This window comes from Plasmodium fragile (assembly GCF_000956335.1).
Source record: "Plasmodium fragile strain nilgiri unplaced genomic scaffold supercont1.4, whole genome shotgun sequence".
NCBI classification, from domain to species: domain Eukaryota; phylum Apicomplexa; class Aconoidasida; order Haemosporida; family Plasmodiidae; genus Plasmodium; species Plasmodium fragile.
Genome location: NW_012192584.1, coordinates 551,726 through 562,479, shown reverse-complemented (window position 1 = coordinate 562,479; position 10,754 = coordinate 551,726). Strand labels below are relative to the sequence as shown.

The window sequence follows — 10,754 nt, the reverse complement described above, 5'->3', positions numbered from 1 at the left end:
CTCTCCGTATGTATACATTCGTTCATTGATTAGATTATACAACACGATTTTTACCTGTTGCCATTTTTGTGTGACCTAAGTGCGTGTAGGTAGCGTTTAACTATCGTGAACGAACAACTAATTAAATTTTAAAAAAAAAAAAAAAAAAAAAAAAAAAAAAACATTTCATAAAAAACTTCTCATAAAGTGTATGTTTCACAATTAAAAACATTCGGTCGATAAATTTAGACGCAAAAATTGGGCATTTTTCTTGTTTGCAGCGTTGTGTAGGCATACACATATATATATATGCTCACACACGTGGGTGCATCTCTGCTTTAACATGTACATTACACGTCCGTCCAGTCGTGGCGGCACAACGAATATCCTTAAGCTGCCGCAGTTCCTTCTCCCAGCGCCTCTTCGCATATTCGAGGCGTCAACTGTGAGCTCATGCCTCCAGTGTGGTGATAATGAAATAATGCTTCGAATATTTGTCCAAGGAACGATGAACCTTCGCACATAGGGGAGACCCCACCCCACACACATGCAGCGTGATGAGTAAAATAATTTTATGCACTTGTGTCCCCTGATCGAGCGTTCCGGACGCTTCACGAATTGCTGTACTCCCCCTTGTGTGGCGTAAATATAAAGGCACAACATGAAAAAAAAAATAATAATAATAGTGTCCTGGTGAACTGCATATTTATATATTTTTTTTTGTCTCTTCTATGGGGCTCTTCAAAGGAAGGCAAATCTGTGCCCTCACGTGTGCGTGTATATCAAAAATGAAAAAAAAAAAAAAATTATTATGTGGGCAAGCTTCCTGTGAAATGGGAAATTTATTTCTGGCTGAGAACTCTACGGGCATGTGGGCAGTGGGATTTAAACACTACCACAACCAGGGGTGAAATTTTGTAAAAGAAATGAAAGGAAAAAAATTGGCTAACGTTTTTTTATTATCCATCTTGGCATATAAAACGCGTCGCGTGAATTTTTTACTGATACGTATTTTTTATGCGAAAGTAGCACATCCATTCCGTTACGAATTGTACACCATTAGGGTTACTGCATAGAATGAATATGCGTTGTTTGCTTGCTTCAGGGGGGGGGGGGGGGGAAAGGCATTGTAAAGGTATACCACGTGTGGTGAAAAGATTACGCAGACACCCCAGTAGACGATTGAGTGCTGCTTATATATGTAGGGACTATATATTTTGCCCATTTGATGTGTCCCCGCGAAGCAAAACACCTAGTACACGTCTGGGGACAATATGGAAAAGATTCTCTTGTTAGGGTTATTAATGTCGTAGAAGTACTGATGCACTTTGGCTTTTATCTGATTGAGCTCATCGCTTTTTTTTTTTATTTCACATTTTTGGCTATCCACCAATTTTTGCAATTGTATAATTTTTTGATACTGTGTTTTTACGGCACTTATTAAAACTTTTTTTTCCTTGTGCAACGTGTCCATATTTATTTTGTATCCATTTTGAATCCTGTGATGATCATCCAGGCACATAAAATTATTTAATATAAATTCACTTAACAAGGGAATCATTATTTTTTTGGCTTGATTAATTTCGTTACATGAGAGGATATGCTCTAGGACGTTATCAATGCACAGTTCAAACTGCTTGGACAAAATTTTTCTCTTTTCTTCTCGTTGGGCTAACGATTCCGTTGTGGAGTCGCTTGTAACCAGATTGTTGCTACTGGCTTGTCTTTTTACAAAGTGATTGTTTTCGCACATGTAATCATATTCTTGGGGGCAGCTGCGCTTTTCGGTGTTTCGTACGTGGTTGTTACTTGTGCAGCTGTCTGACCCCCTATCCGACATCCTATCCAAGCCGCTGTCAGAACCAATCTTAACAGCGTCCTCACTACTGCTGCAAGTGGCATCCTGTGGAGACAGCGTCAATGGATCTTCCTCCTGTTTACTCTCACGGTCACATGGGCCATGTTTACCCGTACCGTTACTCCCATAGCTGTCTTGAATTTTTATTCTCTTTATAATTTTCTTCATATCCTGGTTATTCAATAAAGTGTCGTCGTTAATAAATTGTACGTTTCTCTTTCTTCCATGCTTAAAACCATATATATCTTTTATAATATGATTTACATCTACATTGATACTATCACATGTGCCATTTTTGTTCTTTTTATTTTTCATCAAACATCGGTTATCAACTCCTATGGCTGCCGCTGACATTTTTTATATCTAATGACTCTTATTCGCGTGGGGGGGGTAAAGCGGTCGGAGTAAAATAAAAAAAAAAAGAAGAAGAAGCTGAACACACCTTCCTGTCTCACATGTACATACGCTTATGGAAATACACCCTACACATGTACTTATATTTACACAGTAACAAAAAAACAAAACAAAACAACACACAAAAAAAAAAAAAAAAAAATCTCTGGTAAAAATCGCTCCGGTCAGAAAGAACACGTCGAGCAAATTGCAGTTACGTAAAACAAAAGCACTACACAAACAGGCCGATTTATTACTACTTCCATTCACACACTACGGGGACGTATGCGTCATATGGAATAAAGGGGACACACAGGTGAACAAAAAAGAGGGGTCACTTACCACAGATACATAAAACATGCGTACATGTATATAAAAATACATACGTGTGTTTTGTGTGAGAGGGAAGGGCTGGCACACAAAAAGGGAAAACGATAAAAACAAATGAACAATTCTATACTATATTTCAAGCGCACAAAAAGGCGTGGTATAAAGCGCACGTGGAAAAAAAAAAAAAAAATGCATAAATCGTATGCGCTTCTGGAAGTGCGTATAACACCACGCGGGGGAAACGGGGGTTAGACATTCATCCTGTTATTTTATTATGTATTCGTGTATTTATGCACATTTGTGCGAACTGCTTTCTTTTAACACCTGTACACGCTGGTACAAATCAGGTGCTGGCTGCCGATACGCTTCACGCTTTTATGCTATGTCGCAATTCTGCTGCTGCACGCAAAGGCATATATCTTCAGTTGCTGCTCGTTTACAAAAAAAAAAAAGGAAACGCGAGAATCAAGGTATGAACAAAAAGTACTTCACTCCAAAATTGAATCACCAAACAAATAAAATTCTTGTTACGAAACTGGCGCATAAATCCTATTAAATGTTGAAAAGCGCTTAACTCTTCTGACGTTTTTTTTTTTTTTTTTTGAAACGATTAATTATTTTGTAAAAGTAACATATATATATATAAATCAGTTTTTTTTTTTTTTTTTTTTCTTCTTCAAATCTGGTTTCGGTTAGGCTATAAACTTTTCGTGAGTGCTGCCGCTCTTTTTTCGCGTCATTGCGTTTATTGCATTTTGCGTTTTTCGCGTTACTGCGTTTGGTTCGCTCCCTCCTTCAAATACGATTAACGAATGACCATACTTTGCAGTTTCATAAATTTACATTTTCATAAAATATTAAAATTCACAAATGGTTTATACTGTTAAACCGTCACGCATGGTTTGCCTCGCTCATTTTTTTTTTTTAAAATGGAGTACACGTATATATATATATATATATATATACGTGTTGGTTTTATATTTTTTTATATATATGCGTACAAGGTTTATAATTTTTTTCGTGCGTAAAAAAAAAATATTTCATATATGCCTCACATTTATATATTATGCTTGGTTCACCCAGCCATGTATATTATGTACCAAATAAAAAAATGATTTATATATTACTGGCGAAGGAATTCAGAATGGGCATCGTTCGATATGTATTCATGTACGAATCAACAAACATATTTTTGAATAACCCCCAAAAAATGAAAAAAAAAAAAAACAATGCCGCACAAAATTGTATGTTTTTTTTCTGCCTTGATTTTGCGTGGAAAGAAAAAAAGGGGGGACACCAAATGGACCCAAACCTGACCCATGTGCTCGACAAAAATGAATAGGTAAAAAAACAAAAAAAAAGGGCAACTTTACATGGGACAACTAAGGGAGCAAAAAAAAAAAAAAAAAAAAAATCACAAAAAATAATAAAGAAATGAAGAAAAGGGACGTACAAGTGAAAAGAAAAAAAAAGTGGCAACAAAACATGCAAACGTTTTTAAAAAAGAAAAAAAAGGAGTACATGCTCCAAGGCACAATTAATTGTACTCCATTGACGCTGCACCATCACACTTTAAAAAAAAATACATCCAAGCACTTGCTATTTTGTTATGTATTCGTATTGGACAATGCTTGGGTTTGCAAAAAACGGCACAGGTGTACGTTTATGCTGCATGTCTGTGAAAATATAAAACTCGTATAAAATAGCCATGACATGATCTCCCGTACAAGGTAGCATTATTTATGCAGGTTGGTGTCCAACCAGGGTGAGCATTTAAGTGTATGCGTATATGTGTACACAGTAAGTACCATTATCGCTGGACTGGGATAACCTCCCCCCCTCTCCTGCGCAGCAGCATGCACGGTACAAATCGGACGAACGAGTGAAAACTTACGAAAGTATTTTTCCCTTGTATCATGTACCGTCTACCCATGCTTAAAGTGTGGGTGGTGGAGGACAGACTTAAAGGAGCACACGTCCATAACCACACAGAATGAAAAGACGGTGCATCCCATGCATATACAATGTGTACAGTATCAAATCGTTCCTTCCCAGCGTGTTATATTTTGTCTGCTCGTGTACCCCTCGCTGTGAAAGTACAACCAACTTTTGCACTGCGCTTTTAAGAACGTCCATACAGGAATGTAATGGAGGGTTCAAAATGAGACGTAATGAAAATACCTGCCCTGATGGAGGGCTCCCTAATGTTCTGCCTCAAAAGGGACTAAGCGCGTTATTGACCTGCTACCAAATGAGGAAAAAAAGAGAGAATAGAAAGTTTCGCTTTATGGGTGGCACCGGTTTTTTGTTGGTATAAAGCGCGGAACGAACCTCGCGGGTGGCAATTCTACTGCGTCTCAAAGGAGCGTGTTCAGGAAATTGACCATTGAAATGGGAAAATAAAAAAGGATACCTCCTAGGCTACCTCTTAAAAGCTAGCGCTGTAGCCACCTATCACCCCCTATCGCTGTTTGTGTCAAAATGTGAAAAAGGAAAAAGAAAAAAAAAAACGTGTTCATGCCTATGCAGGTGCTTACACATCCCGCCTTGTCATGCCCCTCCAACCTGGAATTAATTGCAGAGGCAAAAGTTCATTCGCACAAACCTCGTTCCGGGGTGTTACGCCACATATATTTTAGCAAGGGAAGGCGATTTTCGTTGACAACACTGTTGCTGCGTGTTACCCCTTGTTGACGTTGCAACGATTAAGGCAGCTTTAAATTGAGAGCTTTCGTAAAAATGTATATATATAATACTTTACCTGCATATGTGTACATTACAATACACTCAGGAGGAGCAAAGGAATTGGGCGCGGATTGCTTTTTTTAAAAAATTTTCCTTTCTGTGGAAGCAGGAAGTAAAGGGGGTCACGGGAATCTGCCCATCCTATGCATTTTCAAATTGTTCATTACAAGAGCGAGCACAGAAAATGTGCTATATTGTTGTACAACGCGAAAAAAGAAAAAAAAACAAAACAAAGGCATATATTTTGTGGATAATTTTTTTCTCCTTAAACAACTTGTGCAAAAGCAAAAGGTATGCATTTTTTTCACCTCTTCATCTTTGCAGAAATAAAGCAGATGAGATAAAAAAACAATGAGAAGTTCATGGGGGGGGGGAAAAATTGTCAAAAAAATGGTTGCAGGATCAGCCCTTTTCCACACTGGTTACTTACAGGCGAAAAAAAAACATAAAGCGCGTGCCTTTATATTATTACACCGGTGCGGGCGCATGTAGGGGTCAGGTGTTTTACGCATAATAGCACTCATAAAAACACAGGGTATTTTAAAAAACGGGTAAATTTGCGCCAAAAAAAAAAAGAGAGGTATTTTTTTCGATCCAATAATTGTGTTATGCCCTCATAATAATATATGCATAATGCGCTGCGCATACTTTTGTGTATGGAACTGTTACGCAGATATATATTTATTACTGGGGGTTGCAGTTTTTTTACGCTTGAAAACCAATTCACCAACGTGGTCTCCGCATATTGAGCGGCCCGACAATAACGGAATTTTTATTTTCTTGTCGAATACATGTCTGCTCACTCCGTGTTATATTTCTTTAATTTGGCTTTATAAGTAAGTTTTTCTGGGCCTTGTAATGGTGCCATTTATTCCCCTCGCGGTTAGCATCACCAGCCTTTTTTGTCCTTACGGTTTCGCTTTTTTTACTTTTTTTACTCTTTGCGTTTTTATAAATTTTTTCTACATTATATTTTTTTCCTCCAACTTGGTCATAAGTTACAGTCATTTTTTTTTTTTTTTTTTCCGTTATTGGATTTAACACTTCAGGATAAAAACAATTGCGTTTATCGCGCAAACATACGAAATACATTAATGTATGAATAAAATTTAAACAAATAAAAAAAACAAAACTCGCCAACGAATCGTGCGAACAGCATTTTTGTAATTCCCCCAAAACAACGAATTGACCAACAGGATCTTCCCACTGAGAATACTCCCCAGAGAACTTTAAAAGTGTATCATTTTGTCGACAAGGTAAATTTACGAACGCAGAGAGCGAAAAAAACAAAAATTGTTCAACAATTTATATATTGTTCACGCGCTGTAAAACCCGTACATATATATATATATATGTACATATATACTCGCGCGGCATTGTACGTGGGAAACCTTCCCCGCCTCCCCTGAACCAAAGGGCTTCATTTATGCATAGTGAGAGTAGGCATTCGCTCGGTTGGAAAAAACAAAATATCCAACCACGGATGTATACTTGCGCAAATACGTACGTGGTTTTATACTGTGAGCGAGCGTATGGTATGTGGTACAATTGTTTTGTGCTCCTGGGCGGGGAGGTATTTTCCAACAAGTATGCTTTTTATCGAGCAAGGGGCGAACTAATTATTACAAACATAGTTAACTGCCCCTAGCAATTTTTTTTACCGAGTTGTTGTCACATTTTTTTTTCCTATGTGAATTTTTTCCTACCAACGCAGATGGGAAGAAGACCAGCGAGATGCTACCGCTACTGCAAGAACAAGCCTTATCCCAAGAGCAGATACTGCAGAGGTGTTCCCGATCCTAAGATAAGAATTTACGACATGGGAAGAAAAAAGGCAGATGTAAATGAATTCAGTGCAGTCGTTCACTTGGTGTCATACGAATATGAGCAAATATCTTCAGAGGCCTTGGAAGCAGCACGTATTAGTGCAAACAAATATATGATTACGAATTGCGGTAAAGATAATTTTCACCTCAGAGTGCGAGTACATCCTTTCCATGTGTTAAGAATTAATAAGATGTTGTCATGTGCTGGTGCTGATAGGCTACAAACAGGTATGAGAGGTGCCTTTGGAAAACCAAACGGTGTTGTTGCAAGAGTTGACATTGGACAAGTACTTCTCTCCATAAGAACTAAAGAAAATTTTATTGCAAAGGCATGTGAGGCATTGAGAAGAGCTAAGTATAAATTTCCAGGTAGACAAAAAGTCTTTGTTAGCAACAAATGGGGATTTACGAACTTTTCCAAAGACGAATATCAGGAATATAAGAAAAAGGGAAGAATTATATCTGATGGAGTCAGCTGCAAATTTATTAGGGAAAAGGGACCATTGGATAAAATATACAAAGACATAAATACAGTTATTGAGTCCTAATTTTCTCTTTTGTTGTTCTTTTCACGTCTACATGTTTTTTCTTTTTTTCTGAGTGTTTATAAATACACCCATGTTGCCACGGGGGAAAAAAAAAAAAAACAAGGTTCTTGCTACTCTTCCATGTGTTTTTGTACCACTGGAGAGTGTAAGCACCACCCCATGTGCATATGTACAAGTAAGTACAATACATCGTTTTTATCATTCCATGAATACTATAAACACTTCCCTTTTTTTTTTTTTTTTTTTTTTTTTTTTTGCCACCAACTTTTTATGATTCTTCCCCTTTTTTAGCGTCCAACTGCTAATTTAACAAAGTGAAAGATTCATAAAAAAAAAAAAAGTATCATTTTTGAGAGATTCAGGACATAAAAAAAAGAAATTGCTTAAATTGTGCAAAGAATGTACTTTAAGGGAGTAATATATATATATATATGCGTAATTCGCCCATGTTGTGAACTAAACTTGCGTGGTTGTGAAACTCCATTTGGCGCGACGCAGCATACCGGGACAACGCAGTGAGCGTAACGTCGGTTTTTGCGATGACGTTAGCCCTTTAACCATTTTGGGTATAAACACACCATTCGGCGACCTCTCTGATAACGCAACGTACGAGCAAATATGTGCGTATGTACATCTTCGTGTGTGCTCAACCGATGTATTCTCATTCAACCACTTGGACACTTTAGCATTGCTGTCCCTTCGGTTGCAAACTTTCCACGAAATGTCCCATCGTATATGTAGGGCGCCTGGCACACCACATCGACACGGGAACAAAACAAAATTCGGGTACACGTGATGGAGCATAACATGCAGCTACATTGACTTAGTGAAAGGGGGAATGCCTCCACAAACGCACATTAACATTAACTTTAACAGTGCATCATTGTTGCTAAATTTTTAACATGATCAATTTATGGCAAGGCATTTTTTCGCTACACAACGTTCGCCGCAAAACTTTTATCAAGTTCTCAATCTCTAAAATTTATGCAGCATATGACAAAGTTGTGCATGCATAAAAAAAAAAAAAAAAGGGCGTTGCCACATTACGATGTGCATAATGGTGTACACACGCAGTTTATTTCAACCCACGACGTACTTCATTTTCTCTCCTCAAAATGAAATAGCTTGGTTACTTCCTTTTAGCTGCCTACTTGAAAATGCATTTATTCGTAATAGCAGCAAGGTTAGACCGATTTGGATATTTTAAACCTTTTTTTTGTTTTTTTTTTGCAAACAGGGATTTGCTTAAAAAGGTTTCCTATATGATGACCAAAAATTACCAAAACAAAGTTGTGATTGTTCTTTCGAGCTAGCCATTTTTTTTTTTTTTTTAATTCCCAAATGACATGCACAATATTTTTTTTTTTTTTTTTTTTTTTTTTACACAGTGCTTAAATGCACACATTAGTGTAAGTGGCGTTTTTAAAAATTGGCAGTAGGATGTGATTATGAAGAGAAATGCACAATTCGTAAGATGATGTCCTATTCGTGGCAAACATAAAATTTGTGTGTAAAACAGCAGTATAGTGTTTCTTCCAGCTTTAGTGGTACACTTACGGCAAGCTGCGCTGTCTACCACTTGCACGTACATACGTGTACATATATAGGTGCCAGCGTGTACGTATAGTTGAAGATAAGTATGCGTGTCAATAATACGTTACAGGTACAAACCAAGTACGTGTATGCCATGTCGATATACAACAGTAGTTTTCCCTCTTCGCATGCACAGTCGTGATGCACCACTGCGCTTACATGTCTGCTACTTACGTGCTAGCTTATTATGTAATACCAGCTCGAGAACAGCAAAGGTGCGCATTTATACTCACCTCGTAATATTACCCTTTCAAACTGTTTTAGGGCTGGCAAGGCAAAACGCCGAAGAGGTAAAAGTGCATGAAAACAAACAAACTGTGCGGGGACATGGAGCACCTTTTAATAAACCCATGGAGAAAAATAAATTTATTTCACAGACGTCCCGGCGCTGTAGTACAATACAAGGTTCATACAACCATTTGTGAAGTGTCCAGTGCAGCTTTTTTTCCAGCTCGATTTTGCTGAATGGGAAACTTATAATTTTTTTTTTCCCCAGCTAGCACATGTAACAGGTACATGTGTTGTACTGTATGCATTCTTCACTCCCCGCGAGCTGCTCGCTTAAGCGCATGTTTCGGTCGGTGTGTAGATTTTGTTAACTAGGCGGGATTGGCACGAGGTGATAATATGTATACGTGTTTGCCGTTACATGGAATGCTGTGCAATGCAGTAAAGTAGGCAACAGTACAGAGGAGAACCCACTACTAGATGTTGTACTAAGCGGTGTGCCCACGTGTCACAGATGTTACACAACAATATTTTATAACACATTGTACGAAGCGATGATTTCACTTGATGCTGCAAGAAATTGGGTCTCCATGTGTTTTTTTTTTTTTATCCCATTTTTCATGTATTTTATTCTGTGTAACAGTTTCACTGCGCGGGCATGTCACATATATATGTACCCGTGTAACACCGCTTCAGCATTCGCTTTCTTTTTCACTTTATGTGAGCGTACAAGGCGATTAATACATAACGGGTGGAAACTGCAACTGTACAGATAAAAAAAAAAACGTAGAAAGGCAAGCAAAAAAATTACCAAGCAAGAAGGGCAAAATTGTAAAAAAAATATGTGTACATATAAGAATAAAAGAGCATTATACATATATAATATACACAACTGCAGTTAATTTTAAGCATCCTCCCCCCCATTTGCTTGTTTATTCCACCCTTTTACGTTTCACCTTGTACCTTTTACGTTTTTTCTTTGCATATGTACGCGCTTTGGCCGAGTAGCCTTTACGTTGGCACATTTTACCCGTGCTGATGCGGTTCGCTTGTTCACGCCTCACATGTTCACTTAGTCGCAAGCAACACGTACAAACGAACAAAAGCATAAACGTGTAAACTTTACAAACGCACAAACGGAGGACGTGCACACGCCTAGCATACGTACGGTATAAGAAAACATACATTCCCCCACGAATGTACCAATATGTGCACATATACTGTTTCATAATATGTTCACATTTTTTTTTTTTT

The 10,754-nt window shown here is 37.8% G+C and overlaps 3 protein-coding genes across 3 annotated transcripts; 2 read left to right on the top strand and 1 right to left on the bottom strand.

Moving 5' to 3' along the window:
- Positions 1–1,231: 1,231 nt before the first annotated feature.
- AK88_00569 (uncharacterized protein) lies at positions 1,232–2,191 on the bottom strand (the record flags this gene model as incomplete). The annotated part of the gene is made up of 1 exon (XM_012478217.1): positions 1,232–2,191. The coding sequence occupies one exon, from the start codon at positions 2,189–2,191 to the stop codon at positions 1,232–1,234; it is 960 nt and encodes a 319-aa protein (XP_012333640.1).
- A 2,362-nt stretch (positions 2,192–4,553) lies between these two features.
- On the top strand, positions 4,554–4,877 carry AK88_00568 (uncharacterized protein; the record flags this gene model as incomplete). Its single annotated transcript, XM_012478216.1, has 1 exon — positions 4,554–4,877. The coding sequence occupies one exon, from the start codon at positions 4,554–4,556 to the stop codon at positions 4,875–4,877; it is 324 nt and encodes a 107-aa protein (XP_012333639.1).
- A 2,142-nt stretch (positions 4,878–7,019) lies between these two features.
- Positions 7,020–7,679, top strand: AK88_00567 (60S ribosomal protein L10-like protein; the record flags this gene model as incomplete). Its single annotated transcript, XM_012478215.1, has 1 exon — positions 7,020–7,679. One exon carries the CDS (start codon positions 7,020–7,022, stop codon positions 7,677–7,679), a length of 660 nt encoding a protein of 219 aa, XP_012333638.1.
- Positions 7,680–10,754: the final 3,075 nt, after the last annotated feature.